Raw genomic sequence first — 23,003 nt, forward strand, 5'->3', positions numbered from 1 at the left:
GTTCTATATAATAATTTTGACAAATAGCCAGAGTGCAAATTGGTACCCTGTGGCTGTGGGTGGCAAAAATTTTCATGCATAAAATTGGCTCTGAATGCCACGGCGATTGGGCGGCAAAATTTGGCAGTCCTAGGGCACTGTTGAACCATAGTTTCTAAATCCTTTATAAAATGGGTTTTAAGGGACTTCTCTGATGAAGATGTTCTAACATGTATTTTATTAGGATAAAGTAGGGTGGGTTAGGACAGTCTCCTTCATATTATCCTAGTATTTGAGTCCGTGTCGTCCCTTGAAATCTGAGGGACGGACTCAACCCTCTTATTGATATTTTTTTCTCCATATGTTGTCGTCTTTCTCCGCCATTCTATGTTTTCTCTAGCCACCTGATCCCCTAGACCTGCCCCTCGCTTTAATTTCCTCTTTTCCTCTCCTCTTCTTCATCCATCTCTCTGCCATCTCTATAACTGGCATCCTTCCTTGGTCCCTCTCTTGTCCCCAACACCCATGGTGGTTCTGGCAGTGCCTATGGACGCGATGACTTATGGAGATGCAGCGACACCGCCACTCATCGATGCGACAACCCCGTATGGGCTAGTGCGGCAACACAATAACATCGTGGTGATGGCATCCATGGAGACACAGGCCGCCATTGGGACATTGGCTCCGTTCGCTTCGCTGAAAAAACAAGCCGAAATACAGTTCCGGCTGATTTGTTGTGAGAGAAAAACACTGTCCCGACTGAAAAAATAAGCTGAAAAGTACGGATTATATGATAAGCGAACAGAGCCATTGTGCTCCACTAATACAATACCTTGATACCCGAACTCCGTAACTGACAACACACATTTTTTTTTTCACTCTTTCAACTAAACAAGCAAAAAAAATGCTCCTTTTTTTAGATAATGAACAAAATGATCCTATATAAGACTACCCGCAACGTGGTGAAATACCGACGCTTGAAACTTGTTTTTTTCATCTAAGCTTCAAATATAAAAAAATATCTTCATTTGACATCATATGAAAAAGATATTAATTTCTAAGATTGAGTCTTGTCACGTCACGTCTGTTGGTGCGATAAATCAGTACCATCACGCCAGCGAGAGTGGCGTAACAAGGTTTTCTACGTGGAAATCGCCGTTTTCCCAACGTGACAGGTCATGCCGCGTTAGGCGCGTTGGCACACCAAAAGAGTTAAAAATAAAAAAGTGGAGCTATTTTTAAATAAAATTTTAAAAAGATTAAAATGAAAAAAATCAACAAACGCATGCTAATTACTCCCGGGCTGCCCAGCGACAGATAGGCCCACTGTGTCAGTCACCCCTGCACGACGAGCCGCTCTCGTCTGTCGTCTCCCTTCCCCACCTCTCCGATCTCCCACTTCAAACTCAAACCCCTTCTCTCTCCGTCACGCCGGCAACGAGCGCCACCGGCTAGGGTTTCGTGTTCCGCGCCCCGGCGGAATCAATGGCCGCATCCGGCTTCGGCCGCGAAGCCGGGCCCTCCACCCGCGGCCCGGGCTCCGCCTTACCCGCTTTCGGCGTCGGCGCCGCCACCCCAACCGGCACCACCCCATCTCCGGCTATCCTGTCCTTCCCCTCTGCTCGCCCTGCGACCCCATCCTTCCCCTCCGTTCGCCCGGTTACCCCGTCCTTCCCCTCAGCTCGCCCCAGCAACCCGTCCTTCCCCTCTGTGCGCCCGGCCGCCCCGAGCTTCCCGAACCCTCGGCCCCAGCTCGTCGCGGCGGATACAATGTCTCGCTCTGCTGCCACTCAGTCCATGCCTATACCTGTACCCTCCACACGTCCGACCGCTGGCGCTTCCCCGCGCTTCCCAAGCTCCCGTCCTGCACTCGACCCAGGTGCGACTGCTGCCACTGGTCGGCACGTTGCTCGGCATCTTCAGCCCCAGACGAGGTGATGCTTTGGGCCTTCTCCTCAGTGATGGATTGTGTTATGTATGTGTTTGTGCATTTAAGTATTGTTGTGGAGCTAATTGACTAGCGATTAGGATCTGTGCACTTGCTCTTGCATAGTATTGGAAAACTCTAAAGGGCGGACCCAGCACAGAGAGCTCCCGCTCTGTGCGGGGTCTGGGGAAGGGTGTCAGTGGCAAGCCTTACCCTCGCTTGTGCAATGCGATGAGACCGCGACTCGAACCCGGGACCTTCCGGTCATAGGCAGCAAGACTCTACCGCTTGCCCCAGGCCCGCCCTTCATAGTATTGGAAAACTCTGAAGCACGTAATTTGCCTTGTGGTGAGCTATATGTCGCTGACATGAGTTTCTCTTAAGTAATGATCATGACTAAATGTAGTAATGATATATCTGCGCTAGGTACTTATGATGGAATTTTTTGTTTTGTTGGATGGATTGATACCTACTGCCGTTCTATGCCGCTACCACTGTGTTTGCATAACTGGGGAAACTAAACAAGGTTGAGAGGTTGAGTCAGCCAGGGTGGTGGAATTGGAATTGCTGGTGAACTACTTATTGCACTACGGGAACTAATTTGAGGGTCTGCCATAGCTATTTACTAGCCATGTTTGGGATCTGTAACAACAAAAAGATTCGTTATAAAAAATTATAAAACCGTAACGACATAAATACACAATCATTATTTTTTTGCATGGAACGATTATGGTAGCGCTTGCGAGGAACGACGCAGATATCAACAATCCAATTTGGTTTCATGCCCGGAAGGTCAACCACAAAAGCAATCTTCTTAATAAGACAAGTTATGGAGCAGTTTAGAGAGCAGAAGAAGGACCTCCACATGGTTTTCATTGACTTGGAGAAGGCTTATGACAAGATACCAAGAAATATTATATGGTGGGCTTTGGACAAACATAAAGTCCCATCAAAGTATGTGACCCTCATCAAGGACATGTACAACAATGTTGTGACTAGTGTTCGAACAAACGATGGTAACACAGATTACTTCCCGATTAAAATTGGACTTCATCAAGGGTCAGCCTTAAGCCCGTATCTCTTTGCCTTGGTAATGGATGAGGTTATCAGGAACATACAAGGGTATATCCCTTGATGTATGTTGTTCGCCGATGATGTAGTGTTAGTGGACGAAAGCCAGGCGGGAGTAAATAGGAAACTAGAGTTATGGTGGCAGACCCTTGAGTCTAAAGGTTTTAGATTGAGCAGAACTAAAACCGAATACATGAGATGCGACTTTGGTGGAGCTGCACAGGAGGAGGGAGATGTGAGTTTGGAAGGTCAAGTAGTGCCTAAGAAGGATACCTTTCGGTATCTGGGATCGATGCTACAAAGGGATGGATATTGATGCGGACGTTAGCCATAGAATCAAAGCAGGGTGGATCAAGTGGCGACAAGCTTATGGCATTCTCTGTGACAAGAGGGTACCACAAAAGCTAAAAGGTAAGTTTTATAGACCGACGATTAGACCGACTATGTTGTGCCTACAAAGATTCGACATGTTCAACAACTGAGTGTTGCAGAAATGCGTATGTTGCGATGGATTTGTGGTCACACAAGAATGGACTGAGTTCGGAACGATGATATACGTGATCGCCTAGAGGTAGCACCAATTGAAGAAAAGCTTGTCCAACATCGGTTGAGGTGGTTTGGTCATGTTCAGAGGAGACCTCCAGAGGCACCAGTGCATTGTGGAGTCCTCAGCCAAACTAATAATATGAGAGGTAGAGGAAGACCGAAATTGACATGGGGAGGCAATAAAAAGATATTTGAAAGCTTGGGATATACCTAGAGATCTATATTTGAATAGGAGTGCTTGAAAAGCAGCTATTGAAGCGCCTGAACCGTGACTTGGGGGTTTCAACTCTAGCCGGGTTTCAACTCTAGCCTACCCCAACTTGCTTGGGACTGAAAGGCTATGTTGTTGTTGTTGTTGTTGGATGGATTGATACCTTGTGTCACAGTTGGCAGATCAATCCAGTATTCAAGGCCTCATTTTCTAGGACTACATAGTCCCACACTGGTTCAGAAAGGAAGAATATATATAGATATATAACACTGTTGCTGCTAGTATGGTTGTATTGTATAACACGCACAACTAAAATCTGTACTGTGTCTCGTATTTTTATATTTGCTATAACTGCATTTTCCAAAATACAACTCATGTGCCTGCCACACAGTTGCATGGACAATGCTGCTAGTTTCTCCAATATATGTCCTGTTCTAGGGCATTATTGCAAATCTGTACGGTTTTCTGTCTCGTTGTAGACAAATGCTGCATACTGAAACTGCATGTATCAACCACCTAACTGATTACATGTATTACTTGTGCTTGCATAATACTACCTTGTTTGTAAAATGTCAATGTGTGTGCAGTCACACTTCTCTAACTTTGACAGTTTGACCATCTATTGGAGTAAAACCATATGAATTCATCCTATGGGAGTAGTTAATTTTATACAAGTTCTTTCATAACATATTAATATTGATTTTAAGCTTAAAGTATTATGTTCATATAAAAAGTAATGGTCAAAGTTGCACATTGGAGACTGTGTCAATGTCCAAAACGTCATACATTTACTTATGGAGGGAATAAATATAAAATATTAGATGCACTTTTTTTAAAGATGAAAACAACATGCATCCTTGTTGATGGAATTTTGATGCCTTGCATTCTTCGTAGGCCAGCCATACCATCAGTAAGCAGGTCCGCGGATCCTCTTATTTCCTCAGGGAACAGGGCCCTATCACCTGTATCAAATCTGCGTGCAGATTCTCCTGCATGTTACAATAATGGTACGGAACAAAGAAGGTACAAACACTTCTTGATGCATCTCTCAAAGTCATTAGCTATGTGATGAGTGAACATAATTGAATAGTTCTCAAAAGGTTCTCTTTGTTATGTATGTTCTGTCAAGTTCTCCTGGAACTTGCTGTTCATCAGAAATTCGGTACCTAACGTTTCTTCTATCAACAGGTTGTTGAACTATGCAGACCCATTGTTTGAAAATGGAAGTTTGCAATCTTCAGAGTCAGAGCAATTGAGGATGCGACCTTCAGAGAACATGAGGTCACAAACTTCAGCCAGATCACCGCCATCAAACATAGCCAGCAAGTTTAGACCCCCATCAGACTTCCAAGATCATCATCGTGTGCAGATTGTTGATCCTCGTGCTAATGTGTATAAGTGAGTTCTTTCATACAATTTTCTCCATATTTGTACTGTTACTTTTTAGCTTCGGATATTGTGTCATTACAAACTATCCAGAAAATGAATGTTATAATTACTCTAGCCATTGATTATACTTTCAGTACAAATGTCGTTTGCTATCTGTACCATCTCGTTTGCTGTGAGAATTAGGGCCTAATTTATAGTTCCATCATGTACAACCAATTTTCCTCGTTATAACAGTAATCCATTAGTTCCTGGATATGACAGGCACTGTTCTGCCCTAGGAAGTAGTGCATCTTGTCCATGTTGATTTTCCCTTTTTTTGAATGAATATTGATGAATTATAATACTAACTTAAGCATATCGTGGATGATAAAACTAAGTTTTACATTGTCATTATTCGTTGAATAAAAAATAATTGTTATTTTCATGTCATTATACAGTTAAATATAAATTCATTGCCCGAAACCGTCTTATTCAGTGTGCACAAATGCCTTGTGCTTATTTGCTTGTGTGCCTGCATGTGTGTTTATTCTATTGTAATTTGTTTTCTTCTTCTTTCTTAGTAGATTCACTGGTTCAATGCAAAATCGATCGTTGGATCATAACATTTCAAAAAGGTCAAGGTCACCTACTTTGTCCTATCAGGATGCTGATGTCAGAGAAGCTCATACTAATACTGGTGGAAATTCTAGAAGGTATCTAAAGATGTTTGTTTCTTCTGGTGTAATTTTATACATTTTGTGCATAGTAAGCTTGCTTTATGAAGTGTTTAAACACCTAGTTCTGTAGCAAAATAACTCTGGAGCCGTTGGAAAGCAATAAAAAAATTTCCATTAGGAATTGTTTTGCCACCTGGTTGGATTTGTTATTAAATTGAAGCTGGAAGAGCATGCTTACATAGTTACTTGGCAAAATACTTTGTAAATGTTTCTTCTATTTATGGATAGTTAATTTCCTTAAGATTTCTTGTTAAAGGAATACCATGAGAACTGTGGTTTGTTTTGTTCAGAACCATTGGTCCCTTATTCAAGTTTATATGAAATTAACCTTTATTTTAGTTCTGTTTTTTCTGTTGCTGTGTCACATTTTCCAAATGCCATTAAGAAAGATTTAAGATTGATTTTTTTACTTCATTTTCTACCAATATTTTTTGCTGTCTTAATTTTGTCCCATGGTTTTCTGGAAATGTTAAAGTACGAAGTAGGCTATATATTCTGGTATTATGAAAACTGGCATGAACATCCCACACATCCACTTAGTGCCACAACTGTTTTACTATGGGCTTGCAGCTAATGTGAGCAATATTCCCCCCCTGCTCTGTTTGTAGACTGGTTGACTATTCGGATACCATCAGTGATGAAAATGTTGAAGCCTCAAAAAGGATGCGATCACCTGCATCAGAGTTCACACGCATGGTCAAGTCACCACCATCAGATATTAGAGACAATATTAGGTCATCACCTGTAGATTTTGGCAGCAGCAACTCAGCCCAGAATCTTCGTGCACATGCTGATGTCCAGAAGTAAAGCTTGTTTTGCTTTGAATTTGTTTTGTTTCATGTTAATTTTGGTTAGAATGTTGATTTTGGGTAGTGATAACATTTTAACTTGAAGTAGTAGTTAGCAAATAAAGTGAGACCTCTTATTGTGCCTGCTGGTCATTAATACAGATTAATAGTTTTTTTTTGCAATTATTACAGGTCTGATGCATCCTTCCCTAAGTTCGGAAATCAAATACAGTCACGCATTGGTGGTGCACGTTCACCACCACAACAGGTGTCTCACCTTTCAGACTCCAATGAACTTAACACATTAGCTATTTCTCCACCAAAGCCTTCTATACTTAGTGCTACCAGAAGAACAGGGATCTCTCCTTTGGATGCTACTGATGATGATCATTTGACCCCTTCAACTGAACTTGAGAGGTACTTATTGTCCAGTAGATGGCTTTTCACTTTTCTCTCCTTGCAACAACATTTCAATTCCATATGTTGCCTGTTGTTGTTACTCATGAAACATTTTGTGCAGGGAGGAACAAGCAAAAGCCAAGCGGCTGGCTCGTTTCCATGTTGAATTAAGCAGGCCAGTAGAAAATACTAATGACTTTGTGAAAGCACTCAAAAGCTTTGCAGACAAGTCCAAACAAGCCACATCAGTGGGAAAAACTCCTATGAGAACAAACGATGATACTGATGAGAGTACTTTGGCTGACATGGATTCCACAGGTTTAGCCGCAATTGTTGGGCTTTGCCCTGATATGTGCCCAGGTGTTTCCTTAGATCGACTTCACATGATACTATTTAGTCGTTCACATTGCCTTTTCTATATACCTTCCTCTAAACATATGGAACTAATATATCTTTTGCATATATATCCTTGTTTTTCTTTAGAACCTGAGAGGGCAGAGCGTGAGAGAAAAGGAGATCTTGATAGGTATGAAAGATTAGATGGAGACAGAAACCTAACTTCTCAGCTTCTCGCTGTTAAAAAGGTACATACTACATAATGTTTCCTTGTAAGCTGGCAGTATGGCAGTATTTCATCTGAATTATTTCTAATCACCGATAACAAGAAGCGTGATGGAATATGTTATGTGTTTGTTACAGTATAATAGGACTGCTGAGAGAGATGCAGACTTGATAAGGCCTCTGCCAGTTCTACAGAAGACAATGGAGTACCTTCTTAGTTTGCTGGATCACACATATGATGACAGTTTCTTGGGCTTATACAACTTCTTGTGGGACAGGATGCGAGCAATAAGAATGGATCTTAGAATGCAACATTTCTTCAATCAAGAGGCTATTTCTATGCTTGAGCAAATGGTACTTTCATATGTATCCCTGTGTTCAGTGTTTATTTCATCAGTCACTATGTATTTATTCTGTGGGCACCCTTATTTCCTGGAATGTTTCATCTTGAAGCTGTCTTTTGTTGAGCAGATAAGGCTCCACATCATTGCGATGCATGAATTATGTGAATACAACAAAGGAGAAGGTTTTTCAGAGGGTTTTGATGCACACCTCAACATTGAGCAGATGAATAAAACATCAGTTGAGCTATTTCAAATGTATGATGACCATAGGAGAGAAGGTGTTTTCTTCTCAACAGAAAAGGAGTTTCGGGGTTATTATGCACTGCTTAAGTTAGACAAACATCCTGGTTACAAGGTGAGGCAAATTGAACGTATCTGGTCTTTAGTGTTCTGATATTTGCTGACTCATACATACATCTGAATTAGGTCGAACCTGCTGAGTTATCTCTGGATCTTGCTAAGATGTCTCGTGAAATTAGAGGCAGTCCAGAGATCTTGTTTGCAAGAGAAGTTGCAAGGTAGTCATACCATCAAACATCATTTGTGATTATCATGTTTGCACTAGCTTTCATCTAATGCCTACATTTTCTATGCAATCAGAGCATGCAGAATGGGGAACTTTATTTCCTTCTTCCGTCTTGCAAGGAAAGCTACATATTTGCAGGCCTGTTTGATGCATGCTCACTTTGCAAAGGTAGAATTATTGTCTTTAAAAGCTGTTCATCAAAATTACCCTTTCAGTGGAAATTATTCTTCCTAAGCTCATATATTTCCTAGGTCAATTGTGCTTGAAATACTGTAATGGCAACAAAAAAAAAAAAAACCTTGACCAACCTAGTAGGAACTAGGTAGCTTCCTCTTAAGAAGAAATAGGCACACAATCGAACTTGGGTGGTTTAGGGGGACATCCACACCCTCAAAATCAACTGAGCTTGGTCGGTTCTTATAATATAATGGAATTAACTGTGATAATGAATTTAGAATGTGAGCATTCTTTTCACAATGCAAAAAATCTAATGTGGCATAAAGATAAACTTGATTCATTTAAGTTGTGGCATGCTACCATTGTATGTTTGTCGTATAACAATTTTCCACCCACTTGATTGAGTGGAAAGATTTTGCCACCTCAGCGCATTGCCAATGACTACTGCTCAAGGGTGGCAAGTTATCAAGTGCCCCAATGATTGGAAAAGGTACTGAACTCACTCGGTTGTAATGGATATATCATATGCATGGCATCGTACTGCGTGCTTAGTATACTTCAAACATTTTGATAACGGTATGGGAAAGCTTTACAGAAAGAGAAAGTAATATAAGAAATGTGGTCCATGCACAAAGATACAGAAAGGGAGAGATAAAGCTCCACAGGTTAAAAGAAGTGGACATAAAACCACCTAACCTGTCTAATTAACTAAAGTCTCGACCATCATATTGGAAATTCTAACTTTCAAATCTCTGAACTCAATTCATCGTGATTTAATGAATGCATGTTGTTACACATTATTTGGCTATTGGCATTGGATAATTTTATGATAGCAGTGTCTTTCAGTACTCCTAAATCACAGTACTTTCATGTAGTAGGCTGCTGTTCTTCAATTTCAAGTGCACTTCCTGTAAATTTAACAAATGAACTCTCTTCCCAGCTAAGGAGGCAAGCACTTGCTTCCTTGCACAGTGGTCTTCAGAATGGCCAAGGCATCCCTATTTCACAAGTTGTGGAGTGGCTTGCTATGGAGGTCAGTATGTTCTCTTCCTTGGATAGAAACTAATTTTGAACTAGGAACATGAAATCCTTATATGCCTTCATTTTCTCTTTCAAGGACGAGGATGTTGAAAGTCTATTAGAATACCATGGTTTTGGATTGAGGCAGTATGAAGAACTGTACCTAGTAAAAGAAGGACCTTTTCTTAACAGTGAAAGCGATTTCCCATCTGGTTGTTCACAGCTTGTGCATTCGAAAAAATCGCAGAGGGTCGTTGATGATGTTTCTTCTGGGCCAGTTTGTGCTCCTATTAGCAAAGAAAAGACTGTCTTTCCATATCCTGGTCAACTTGTTGCTAGCAAAAGAGATCTATTTCTACCACAGAATGCTCCTGTGATTCCTCCTGATGGCAGAAGGGATTTGGATCCATCATTTCCTGGGCTTGTTTCAACCACTCCTGACAGACAGATTAGCTCACTGTTTTCAGATCCTTTCTCTCCAAAAGCTGCCAATAATAGTTCAACGCATCCAAAGCCTCTCTCCCCAACTGATGGTAGAAAAGACAGGTTTTCATCTTTTCCTACTGCTGCTTCTCCACGTACTGGCAAGAGGGACATACTCTCAAAAACACCAAAAGTAGCTTCACCAAAAGCTGAAGGCAAGACCAAGTTGGCTAATGATCTTATAGCCAAAGACCAGGATAGTGGTGTTGCTGAGATCCCTCAAAAGGCAGAGATGCAAACAGACATACTGTGGTCACAAGCTAACACGCAACACGTCAATGCTCTGGCAGAACCAATTGTTTCGCATCCTCTTGCAGACAGTGTATCTTTAGATTACTCCAATATGTATGGAGCAGAAGATAACTTCAGGGCGCATGTTTCTGGCATCGGTACAGATATGGATGAGGGAACTCCACCAGATCGTGAAGTTCTGGTTATTGAACCTGGGTCACCAATTAGCTCCCCTTTGCCTGATCATGAGGAATATGAGGATCATATAATTAGTAACAGCACAAATGATGATTGGTTACCAATTGTTACATCCCCCAAGAAACTAATTTCTGATGTAAACCTGAAAGCAATACTGAGGTTGTTCTTTTATCCTTGTCCTATCCTTTTATGCTCCCATCAGTAGAACTTTGGTGGTAACTTATAAAAGTTTGATTCCTATTGTGGTGTTTCAGGAAATGGAGGCAGCGTGCTGCAGACAAGCGATTACTTAGGGAGCAGAAGAATGCTCTTGCTGTTGCAGCGTTGTGTTCTCTATCACTTGGCCCACCAGTTCATAAAAGTACAATGGTAAGATAGTTTTTTTTTTCTTCCCAGTATCAGTAAATTGAGGCATCACTTTTGCAAGATAAAGATTTTATTGGATGAAACTGTGTACCCCTATTAATTGATAAATCATTGAACTTTGGTGAAATTTCTGTGTGAAATGATGTTTTAGTATTTTTTTTCTAGTATTGTCAAGATGCGATAATGATAGTCTTGTGTACTATGAAGGTGCCTAAACTAGCAGTTGAAGAACTAGATATTGGCCATGCCTTTAAAGAAAGACAAGCAAGAAAGCAAAGGTCCTGGTCGCGGCTAAATATTTCCGAGTTGTCTGGTCCCATTCTAAATGCAAATAACCCTGATGCTAGATGCCTCTGCTGGAAGTTGCTTGTACTTGTCCCACCAGGTGCTATGGAATCCCAGACCAACAGTTTTGCCTCAAAATGGTTACTTAGAAAGCTCATGGGAATTGGAGATAGTGGATTGGTTTTTTCTTCAGCAGGCCTATCAATTTGGACAGAGTGGATCAGTTTTCCAAACACATGCTGTTTGTCTGTTGTTAGAGCCAGTGATCAACAAATTATTGATAATAATATTGCTAACAGTACAAGTTGTATAGTATTTGTAGTGTCTGAAAGCATTTCATGGGAAATGCAGAAGGAGCGGTTTAACAGTCTTTTAGCCTACATACCAGATGAATCCAATCTTCCTCTTCTGATTTTGAGTGGCGATACATATAACGAAGGATATGACTACGCATCAAAGTATATCATGGACAGGCTTGGCCTCAGTGGTCTTAATGGAGGAAAGATCGGTTCATCTTTGGTTATTTTTCTTGTTGAAAACTACACAGAAGAACATGCCAATGGTTTCTTTGATGATGAAAAACTGCGTGAGGGCCTGAAGTGGCTGATAAGTAGTTTGCCAAGGCAGCCTGATGTCACTCTTGTGAAGACCCATGAGTTGCTTCTGGACTACTTGAATCCGCAACTTGAGCTGCTTAACACCCATGTTGCACCTGGAGCTGGCCCTGGGGATTGCATTTCAGTATTCAACAATGCTGTCAATCAACTCGCAGAAGAGGTTTTGGCTGCGGCACGCGCAAGCTCTAGCCAATGGCCAGCTCCTGAGATTGATCTTCTGGAGAGAACAAGCAATGGGAGGATATATGCAGAAATGTTCTTGCCTACCATTGGATGGTCTTCGCCATCAAGGACCCAACCACTGCTTGCAGCCATTAATAGTTGCAAGATTCCAGAGTTCAGTTACGATCTATCCTGGCTAAACCATGGTTCTCACATGGGCAAGCAGATCCAAGATCAGAAGAAGTTACTTCAGGAGTGCTTGGCGAGATATTTGACTGAATCAGTCCGGTGGTTAGATGAAACCCAGGTGGTCACCGAAGTGAATATTATGGTGCAGAAATGTGTTGGCCTTGAACTCCGGGATTCGTCTTACTTTCTTGCTCCCAGATGGGTGGCTATCTTCCGGCGTATTTACAACTGGAGGCTAGCAAAGCTTTCTACCGGAGAGTTCTCAGAAGCTTATGTTCTGACTCAGCACCTCTATCAGGCTCCTACAGCAGCTGGCCCTAATGGTACCACACAAGGGCTTAACACCACCACCAGCGATGATGTGGCCATTTTGGAGGATCACACCATGATGCCTGCTGTTTCAACCGGCATCACACTAGATGAAATCATCGAGATCAGTTGCGATCTCGATGCTGTTGATGCGCAGCCCGTAACTCCTCTGCCACCACAACTGCCTGCACAGGTTCATGAAGAACCTCAGGCACCTACTGACACCAACGGTGTGTCAAACGGGGCGCATGGAGTTGGTGAAATGTACATACCAAGAAGAGTGGAATTGGGTGAGCTGGTGCCACTCGAGGGGGACGACAAGCTTGCCCGGCTACTGGAGCAGTGCACCAAGCTGCAGGACAGGATCGATGAGACACTTTCCATATACTTTTGAACCCCGTAGAAGGCTGGAAGGGTTACATTACACCATCCTTCCACATTTGTTGTAACTTGTAAAATTAGATTTTGTGGAAGAAAAAACTCACTGCCAAGTTACGGCATTCTTTTTTGGCAGGAATGAAATATATAGAAGCTAAGGCATCATTTTTTTTTCTCGAATCATTTTGTCAATCAAGCGCGTCAAGAACCTGCGTGCACCAATGTAACTTCTGTCAAGGCTACGGCAGAAGTCAGCTTGGTGATTGTTTCTTGAGTACGTTTGTATCGAGCCACGCTGATGGTATCGTATCAGCTTAGCACATTTTTAGCGGTTTCCGACCGTACGGTCGAGGTAAATAAGAACACCAGTCTCACCAAATTCAAATTTCAGATGATTACCTCGTGGCAGCCCAAAAATTGCATGAGAAAGGAATAAAGCTAATAACGTGTTTGCATCGATAAGCAACGTTTCTTGATCGTAATCAATTCAACGGGTGCTCTAGACTAACTCCAACGAAGAGACCCAGATACAACACCCATTCGGAGTTATATGTCGTCTACAGTAAAAAAAACGACGGACCCAAATATCTCCTCTCCAACAGAGACCCCCAAATCCACCGCCGCGCCCCTCCTGCTGGGCTGCATGACGCCGCGCGCCCTCACGGACCTCGGGGCTGGCAGCGTCCTCAACGCCGGGGGAAGCACGCCCCGCGACCGAGCCTCCCCCGCCGACTGGGCCGCCGTGGTCGACGGCATGCAGCGCCTCGCTCTCTCCTCCCGCCTCTGTGTCCCCATCCAGCGTGGCGGCGCGCCCGGCTGGGCCTTGGCGGCTGCTAGCCCCCTCCTCGCCCCTCTCCTCCGGCCGTGCGTCTCTCTCTCTCTCTCTCTCTCCACCAGCCCCCCGCGGTGCTCGCCCGCCGGCGCTCCGGTGCGGCCAGGCCTCGGCGGTGTCCGCAGCCGCGACCGGGCGTCCGCGGTGCCCGCCCCCGGCACAGGAGCGGGAGCCCCTTCCTCGGCCGGCGGCGCTAGGGCGAGCGCGCCCCCTGGCGACGGCCCTGGGCGAGCGCCCCCTCCCCTGGCGAGGGCGGCGCCCACCACCACGGCGCAAGATTTTTGCGTCGTCTCTCCTCGACGACGCTTTTTTGTGTTCTTGCCGGCGTCGGACGCAAAATGGGTTGCTTGAATGGGTCTTCTGTTAAGAGCGTGACTTTGATAGGCAAAAGTACTGTGCGTGACCGATTTTGCGTTTACGGCTATTCGTTTTTGTATCTAAAAAGGCACCCAGCTGATCTGTTCTGCACGGCACTGGCATTTCAATTCTAGATCCTAATTATGTGGCAGGATGGCATTGCACGATTGCGTCTCAAGTCATACCACGACAGGCATCAACTTAAATTAATTTATATCTTGTGAAAGTTAACAAAGTACAAATGAAACGGAGAATAACTCCATTCCACGGACAGCACTTGTGGTGGCGCCCATCGCCAACCAATCAGCCCATGATTAGATGATCCCACACAGGATCAGAAACCTTGCATCGTCGGCAGCAGCAGGTGCTCTACCAAAACACGAGCAACAACACGAGATTTGCTGCTGGCAAACATCACATCCATGGCACAGTTAGATCCCTGCAAAAGACAACAGCCTCTCAATAATGGTTCCTCCAAAAATCTGACAGAAAAGATTAGGGTCTCTAGGCAAAGATCTTACGGAGGATGGCGGTGGGTTATTGCGAGGCCTCTCTTTGTCATTCAGCTTACATACTGCAGTAGAATGCACAAACTTGTGTGAGTTTGTTTGCAATTTCTCTTCATCAGCAAAGGATTTAGAAGATTAGCAGATTTACCTCCACTTTCAGCAGGAGGCTGGAGGGATGCTTTGCTGTATAGACCACTCCAGCTCAGTACCCCCATCCATTTGATGCCAAGTTTGTACCGGTTGTGATGCAGCTCGCTGCTCACTTTGCACAGGCTTGGAAGCATCTGATATTCTGCCATGTACCAGCAAAGGGTGCGTAGGAGAAGGAGCAACACATGAGAGGCTTCGTTCTGTTGGAGAGCCAGAAGACAGTGATTGCATTCCGGTAGCAGCAGATCTGTTCATGTGAATTGCTTCTGATTGTACAAATACAGGTATCTCTGATTGTATTGTGTGCACAGCTATTGATGCCCGGACGCTATCGTAGTCCGCTTTGTCACTCCCTGCAGGACCTGACTGAGTAAATTTTGGAAAGAACAATAAATTTTCTGCAAGCCACTGAATAAGTTACTCTCTTTATGCTTGCAGAATTTAAAATTTTGGTGCACCTACATTTTCCATGTCTCGGATATGCACAATGATTATTGTTATATCATCTGTCCTGTTTTCGTGCTCCAGCCATAGTTTGTATGACTCTGCAGCAATTGCCGAACAGGCATCTCGAGGATCTTGATACGTAGCAACCTGTAGGAAACGAGAAAGAGCTCAGAATTAGTGACACAGACAAAGCCAAGCAAGAAAAGCCACATATTATCATTGGTTCATTACTGAAAAGTTCCAGCAGTAGTGGTAAAATAAGGAAAAAAAAATTATTGCTCCAAGAATGGTATAAATAATAGACTCATACCAAAGGACAGAATAATATACATCAAAAGGCATGAGAACGGAAAACAGCTGTTAGCAGCCTGGTTTCATTATAGAAGTATACATCGTTTCAAAACTGTGAAATGTTGGGTGGAAAAGTGGAGGTTATGAAGAGTGGACCATCCATGATCCATTGTTAACTACAGATCATGTTTGGCCTAATCAAAATAAAATTGACAAAATGCAGGTACAACTCTAGTAATTCAGCAATCAACAGTCCAATCTGAAATCATGTCAGTTTTGAGACCAACAAGATGGCCAGCATTCCTTTTTATCAGCAGTACTTTAGGAAAGTTTACTTTGTCCTTGCAGCCATTTACCTAGCTTGTCCTTCCACTTTTCTTCACACTTCGGATTAGTCAATTTTTCCATCACAGCTCAAATGCTAGTCTATTGTTCTACTAGATAAAGTTACCTCCACTTAAGCAGAACTTCATTCAGAGAGAGAGAGAGAGAGAGAGGAGGGAGAGCAAGCGAGCTTTCATAATGACAACAACGATCGACCTTGGAACCCTCACTATTCCATAATCATTACACCATCCTGCAGTTTCAACTTTCTGAGAAAAGCAACTTGACTGATGGAGTACTTTATAGTATGTAATGCAAGGAAGAAAAAGAAGTGTTAAAGTCAAAATGGGAGGTCCTTTTGTACTGTTTCTATTTGCACTTTGCAGCAAGCTAAAGTTGGGCACTATATACTGTACGTGTAGGTAAACTGTCAAGTCATTAGCGACCACTGAACACCATCTTTATCCTATTCCTAATAGCACACACAAAGCTCATCTGAAATCATTTCGCACTACGCAGAAAGTCAACTTATGATTATCCATACATAGAGGTTCTACTGCTTTCATTCTGGGCAATCAGCTAAGTTTCATAGGAGTACCTCTCGATTATGCAGTGATTCCTTTCACATCAATAGCTTAAAGCTCTATACCAAGGCTGTAGTTGGTTGGATGAAATGCACAAACGTGTGATTACTATAGTCCTTGGAAGTAACCAAGGTAGAATGTAGCAGCTAACTCTCCCACACACTAGACTAACCACATTGTAAGGTTCACAGCTAGTCAACTACCTGTGCCTGTCTATTTCGTAGAAAACGATATGCAGACTGGAATTAATTGATCGAAGTGGGTCAAATAAAAAGAGCAAACAAACAGGAAAAGGAAAACAGAGCATAGAATGAAAGCCGGTACCCTGTCAACAACTTCCTGGCTGGAGAGGAACTCGAAGACGCCATCGCTGGCGACAACGAAGAAAAGGTGCGATGGAGTGATCTCCACGCTCTTGACCTCCGGCTCGGCGACGACCCCGACTGCCTTGGCGGCGAGGTCCCCAAGGCTGCGGGTGAAGGCGGTGCCGGGGTAGAGGCCGTCGCGCGCCCAGACGCGGGGCGGATCCCCCTCGTCAGGCGCCCAGCCCTCGGCCTCCGGGTCGCGCATGCCCTCCACCTGCTCGACGGACATGACCCGGGCGCCGCAGGCCTTGACGCGCGCACGCTCGTCGGCGCGGAACGGGGTCTGGTCCCAGGAGAGGTCCTCGGCGACGACGCGGCCGGCGCGCCAGACCCCGGCGACGGCGCGGGAGTCGCCGACGTTGGCAACGTGGAGCGCGCCGCCGGCGACGAGGGCGGCCACGGCGGTGGTGCCGCTCATGGAGTCGTCGACCCCGGGGGCGGCGTGCATCTCGGCGTTGGCGCCCAGCATGGCCTCGCGGAACGCGGCGGCGAAGTCGGTGGCGCCGGCGCCGGCGAGGGAGGGCGACGCGAGGAGGAGGCGCGGGAGCGCGTCCCGCGCGAACCCGGCGCAGGCGGCACCGGCGGCGCCGTGGCCGTCGAAGACGGCGAAGAGGTGGAGGTTCGGGTCTCCCGCGAAGCGCGTGGTGACGAGGTGTGCGTCCTGGGATTCCCGGGCCGGGGACTCCGGGTAGAGCCCCGCCACGGCCAGCGCGGCGTACTCCAGCACCAGACCGGCCCCGGGCACCGCGGCGCGGCCGAGCGTGGCGCCGCCGTGGTCGCCGCCGCCGACGGCGGCGGAGGAGCCCCTCCTCGGGTGCCGCGGCAGGCAGCACTTGCCCTGCGCGCACCCCATCGGCGTCGCGTCGTGTGCGCGCTAGGGTTTGGGTTTGGGGCGCTCTCCACTCTCTGGGTGCGTGATTTTGGGGGCCTCGGGGAGTTAAGAAATCGGAAGGGAAGGAGAAGTGAATGAAGGAGAGAAGAAGGGGAGAGCCGGAGACTGGAAAGTGGAATGATTCAAACCCCAACAAGTGCGAGGGGCAAGGCAGGTACACGCCAACGCCACGCACTGAAGAGGGGAGACGCCGCGCCGTGGTGCACGGGTAGTTCGCTGGGGGGAGGTGTGCCCCACTGTCCAGTGGCAGCGGAAATAATTCAGTGGGACCCGTTTCAAAAAATAATTCGGGTGGACTGTATTTGCGGGCGGCACTAGGAAACTACTCGATCCGTTCGTTTTTAAGCTGCCGTTTGGCAGGGCTTCACTTCACCAGTGAAGTTATTTTTTTTTTGTTTCAGCTCCACGAACAGTTTCATCGGTGGAGCTGAAGCGGTTTTGGTAAACCATTTGACAAAATGGTTTTCCTGTAAGAACATGTTTTTAGGAGCTTGGAGGAGGAGTCGGGAAAAGCCATTTTTTTTTTCCATCCCATCCCAAATCACTGTGAGAGCGTGTTTTTAGGGGCTTCACAAGTGAAGTTATTTTACTTTACCCCGTTTGGTAGAAAACGGCTCCTGAAGCCGGTGAAGAAGCCCTGCCAAATGGGGCCTAAGTCTCCTACAGTATTCGTACGTGGTTAAACTTCTTTTTGACTAAATTATTAATAATATTTATATCTCTAAATAAATTTAATATAAAATAGATTTAATAATCTATCAAATAGTATTAATTATATATTATAAATATTAATATTTTTATGTATTTAGTTAAAATTGAGTATATTTAACTTTTATAGGAAAGTGAGAACAACAATGGAAAAGGAACAAAGAGAGTATTACATATTTGCTACATGTCTCTATGCATAAGCATACAACATCTGAGATGTAGTTATTTTCTAATCTTTCTCCTAAACTTATACAATAATTGTATATAATATTGGATATTTACTTTTGAATAAGTGTCATAAATTCATGGTAGTTACTTATTCCATGAAAACAGTTCTCACCGATTTTGTGTCCGGAGTGATGATGAGATGGCCATGGGTTAAGTATGGCAATAGAACACGTTAAGGTGATCTTTTTTTTTTTTGCTTTTGTTTTCGTGAAGAAGACAACCACGGATGTCCACTTTTGTTTTAACAATTATTTGAGAGAAGTAACGGCTGTAAAAGTAACGGCCGTAGTCATCATTTAAAAAGATGATGCATATCGTGACCACAAATTTGGGTTTTGCTTCACTTACTTTGTCCCTCTCTGCTTCGCCAAATATACACGATGTGATGGGACTGATAAATCAAGGGGCTCGGCTAGAGTCGTGGCAAAGCAAGAAATGGGCACATGATAAAGGAGAGGTCGAGAGGGCAAGTTGAAGAACCATTCAAGTAAAACCGGGTGATCACAAGAAGACAATTATTGTTTCTAAAAGTTCTTTCAATCACAAGCATACATATCTGCTATCATATCCATAATGTGCCAATTCACCGGACCATGCTACGGATTTAGGGCGAATGAGGTCAGGAATTAATCCGGCTGATCAATTGTTATACAAATTAGATAATCATTCCGGTTGGAAATCGTTCCAGGGATGAACCGAACACACCCTTAGGGCCTGTTCGGTTAGCAGGATTCCAACCAAGAGCCAATCTAGCTTATCAAAGATTATATAAATTAGAGAAGCAATCCAGCCAGGAGTCATTCCAGGGCACCATTCCATGGAACCGAATAGGCCCTTTTATTAGGAATTGCTTGGATCACGGTTGGATGATTACGAATGTGTTATATTAATGTACAATATGATTTATAATGATCTAGATTATTTGGATCTCTATACTATATGTGTCGGATTATATAACTTATAAGATTTGGTCTTTTCAGCATCTGCAACAATATTGTATTAGTATGTTCACTAAGATGGGTTATAGGACGACAATAAATTTTGGTTACATTTTCATAATCCAACTCGTAAGTAAGCTTCTCTTTTTGATATCCGAGAGATTATTATAACCCAGATGTGATCCAAACAGGTCGCTAAACAACCACCACCAAGCAATGAGTTGTCCTCAAATTTGTTCCATGCATGTCAAAGAACATCCAACCATTTGCTTTCTTTGGTTTATGCTTAACAGGATATTTCAGCTGCTCTGCATTTACTGAGAGAGGTGAATGTTGGGTTTAATAATCGACAACAACATGGTTTGGTGTTTTGCAGAAACGTAGCGCTCCAACGTTTGTCCGCTCATTTTCCACACCGTCCTTGCCAATCTTGTCCTCTAGGACCGGACGGAGGCTTTCCGTCCTCTCTCCCTTGCCAAACCATTCCACCAGACAACTGTTACAATTACAACACACACACAGAGAGACCTGCAAAACGCACAGTTCGTTCTGGAACCTCGAATCTCCACTGAGCCCACGATAGATGAACTGAAAAGGACACGGTCCTTTGTCCGGGTTCTGGACGGAGAATGGAGAGCCGGCTGAGACTGAAAGGCTCCACTGGCTACCGTCCAGTTCATCGGAACAAAACAAGGAGAAAGCGACGCTAGGTATTTGAATTTTGGGGGTGTTTCATGTCTGCACGCCTTTCGTTTTAGTGGTGTTTGGTTGCCCCTTCTAAATTTTAGTCGTTGTCCCATCGAATATTTGGACAAATACATAGAGTATTAAATATAGACTAATTATGAAACTAATTACATCGTTTGTGACTATTTTATGAGACGAATCTTTTAAGTCTAATTAGCCTATGATTTGACAATGTAGTGCTACAGTAAACATATGTTAATGACGAATTAATTAGGCTTAAAAATTCATCTCGTGGAGTACTGACGGATTATGTAATTTGTTTTTTATTAGTATCAAACACCCCATACAACGTCCTCCCGATACACCTCCTAAATTTTAATCACCGAATCCTAACACCATTTTAGTAACTTTAGTATTTGCGAAGTCCGTAGCCTTTTTTAAAGTCAACTTGACTACCTCCGTGTCCTTTCGAAGATGTGGAATTAGTTGCCTATACCCTCCGTCCACTCTCTCCCGTGGATTATTAGTTCTCAGTCTCACGATGACGAGCTAGTCTCGAGAGTTGACAAAAATGTTTGGATTGTACTGTCGGGTCAGTGCTGGTTTGTTGTGAGAGAAAAATACTGTTGGTCGGTTAATAAATTCTGGTTGAAACCAACAAACGAACAGGCTGAGTGTAGGATGTGTTTCAACCTAACAAAAGTCAAATTTTACAACAACTAATCATTGGTCGTTTAATTTTCGTCATAAGCTAGTTAAATTTCTCTAACTTTTAACCTGCTTTAGAAACGAGCTAGCTAGTATGACAAATAAGAGTTTTGTCATACGTGTATTTTTCCAATTTGATCGAGTTGAGCAACGAGCATTACCGTACGTATATAGCCTGGCATCCGGCGTACGTGTCTAAGCACCTTTGATTTTGCGATATGATCATCAGTCCTTCGAAATTCCCAGATCGATCTACGAGTATATAGTAATCGAACATTCGAAGCGGATCGATCCAGGCGTGTATGCCCCGATGCGCGCGCGTACTCACGTGTGCACCAAATTTGTGCGAGTGCGACGTGGATTGGGTGCAGCCATATATAATAATAATACATGCACGCTCTAGAAAAAGACTGTAAAAAGCCATCTCACAAGTAATTTTGTTGCCAAAGCCCATTCCTACCGTTTCCGTTTATAATACCATAGCATATTCGGTTATATAATCGCCATGTCATGAGAATTTATTTCGATTCTCCGTTTTGCTAGTTCAAAGTTATGAAACATCAGTCATCAGAATTAAATATTCAAACCCTGAATTTATCTGATTCAGCCGGATTAAAATAAATAGTATGACAACCTTACCAAATGGAAGGCGGAAAGGTTGGGACACAATGAGAAAGGGAATGAGGGGCAGACACTCATAACGCATGCGCACTCACTCACCCCTATGAACACACGTATGCCAACTCTCATGGTGCAACTGGTCAGCACAACACGCCAAAGAAGTGGTTCGCTGAGCCAGCCCGGATTCGAGTCGCGCCACAATCTTCTTAAGACAAAAATCAGGGGACGTCTCTCCCCCTAGCTTAGTTTTTTTTATGAACACACCCACGCAAAAACCTGCCCTTATGAGCATCTGCGAAGACCAAGCCGACAAATCCTCAAGATTGGCGGAGTCATCGTTACCTCTATTTCTGTTTGGATAGGATCGCCAAATATCTGATGAATAAATAAATAATAATAACAATAAATAAATAAAATGGCTGCATGTATACAGTCGATCATGGCCGAAATATTATATATGTTTTTTTTTTAGGAAACAAAATATTATATATGTGCATAACTGCATATACCCTTTTGGACAAACGCGTTAGTGTCGCTCGTTATACTCGTGCACACTCACGTCCCTCTCGATCGCTTCTTTTTTCCTTCTCTCCATGGCTGCATGCCTGCATGCATCAAGCATCATGCATGCATGCGAGAGTATCCGATCCGCCGCCGCCGCCGTCGCGCGCCGTCTGCATTCGGTAGCACACACGCACGGTGACACGGTCCACGGGTGCTTGTAGCTCGTGCCGTCGTGCATGTGACCTGTGGGTGCGCAGGGGCGGATCCAACGGTGGGGTGGGGGGCTCGAGCCCCCCTATCCATGCCGAAACAGTGAAACCTCCTGTGGAGCTCCAATGAATTTTTAGATAAAGTTCTATAGTGTATGGGGCTGAGATTTGAGATCGAGCAGCAGTGTTGTTCAGTCCCCTAAAATATTTTCTGGATCCGCCGTGCGCTCGTGCATGCAAGCCGGCCACAGGCGCCTTCGTTGATCACTTTTGGAAACGGGAACGGAGCCGTGTGCCTGATGCTATATATGATGAGCGGCGCCATTCCGTTCCGTTGCCGTTTCGCGTCACACGGTATTTGCGTGCATTCATGCAATGCATATACTCCACCTAGCCCGGCGGGGCATGCTGCGTGCATATCCAGCCGTTGTCCTTGCTTTTGCTTCGCATCGATCTCTTGTGAAAAAATTTAAGGCCAAGATGGTAAAAGCGTCTTCCACTCAATTTCTGTTCTATCTGCTGCACGAGCGTACGTACAGTACTTACCTTAGCCTGGAGCTGAACTAGACCTACCAGTCAAACCATTTCTATCTTTATTTCACAGTTGAGCACTTTTACTGTTTGTGATGAGGGGTTAACGAATAACCATCACGTCAACGCAGGATCTTAAAAAAAGAAGAAGAAAGAAAGAGCATCAGCACATCCATTTGCTTTTTTTTTTTAGCAAATCAGCACATCCATTTGCTGCCAACCCCCCCATCCCAAAAAAAAAAGGCA

At 44.1% G+C, this 23,003-nt stretch overlaps 2 protein-coding genes across 8 annotated transcripts; one reads left to right on the top strand and one right to left on the bottom strand.

Annotated features, from left to right (window-relative positions):
- The first annotated feature begins 1,331 nt into the window (after window positions 1-1,331).
- LOC136550496 (SAC3 family protein B-like) lies at window positions 1,332-13,032 on the top strand. Of its 6 annotated transcripts, none has more exons than XM_066542084.1 (16): window positions 1,332-1,913; window positions 4,629-4,757; window positions 4,923-5,132; window positions 5,684-5,815; window positions 6,448-6,642; window positions 6,820-7,044; window positions 7,148-7,386; window positions 7,510-7,610; window positions 7,726-7,941; window positions 8,059-8,286; window positions 8,358-8,449; window positions 8,532-8,625; window positions 9,575-9,667; window positions 9,752-10,725; window positions 10,821-10,935; window positions 11,140-13,032. In XM_066542084.1, the coding sequence occupies exons 1-16, from the start codon at window positions 1,465-1,467 to the stop codon at window positions 12,886-12,888; spliced, it is 5,241 nt and encodes a 1,746-aa protein (XP_066398181.1). In that variant the 5' UTR covers window positions 1,332-1,464; the 3' UTR covers window positions 12,889-13,032. The 6 variants fall into 6 exon arrangements, with proteins under 6 accessions (XP_066398181.1, XP_066398182.1, XP_066398184.1 ...); XM_066542085.1 differs by having other exon boundaries at window positions 5,687-5,815; XM_066542089.1 differs by having other exon boundaries at window positions 1,786-1,913; window positions 4,634-4,741.
- A 1,203-nt stretch (window positions 13,033-14,235) lies between these two features.
- LOC136552839 (probable protein phosphatase 2C 65) lies at window positions 14,236-17,960 on the bottom strand. 2 transcript variants are annotated; one of them, XM_066544411.1, is made up of 5 exons: window positions 16,691-17,955; window positions 15,183-15,314; window positions 14,719-15,086; window positions 14,583-14,635; window positions 14,236-14,500 (listed from the first exon to the last, which is right to left on the bottom strand). In XM_066544411.1, exons 1-3 carry the CDS (start codon window positions 17,582-17,584, stop codon window positions 14,727-14,729), a joined length of 1,386 nt encoding a protein of 461 aa, XP_066400508.1. In that variant the 5' UTR covers window positions 17,585-17,955; the 3' UTR covers window positions 14,236-14,500; window positions 14,583-14,635; window positions 14,719-14,726. The 2 variants fall into 2 exon arrangements, with proteins under 2 accessions (XP_066400508.1, XP_066400509.1); XM_066544412.1 differs by lacking the exons at window positions 14,236-14,500; window positions 14,583-14,635 and having other exon boundaries at window positions 14,882-15,082; window positions 16,691-17,960.
- Between the last annotated feature and the right edge of the window lie 5,043 nt (window positions 17,961-23,003).

The sequence above is a fragment of the Miscanthus floridulus genome, chromosome 4 (genome assembly GCF_019320115.1).
Source record: "Miscanthus floridulus cultivar M001 chromosome 4, ASM1932011v1, whole genome shotgun sequence".
In the NCBI taxonomy this organism is placed as follows: domain Eukaryota; kingdom Viridiplantae; phylum Streptophyta; class Magnoliopsida; order Poales; family Poaceae; genus Miscanthus; species Miscanthus floridulus.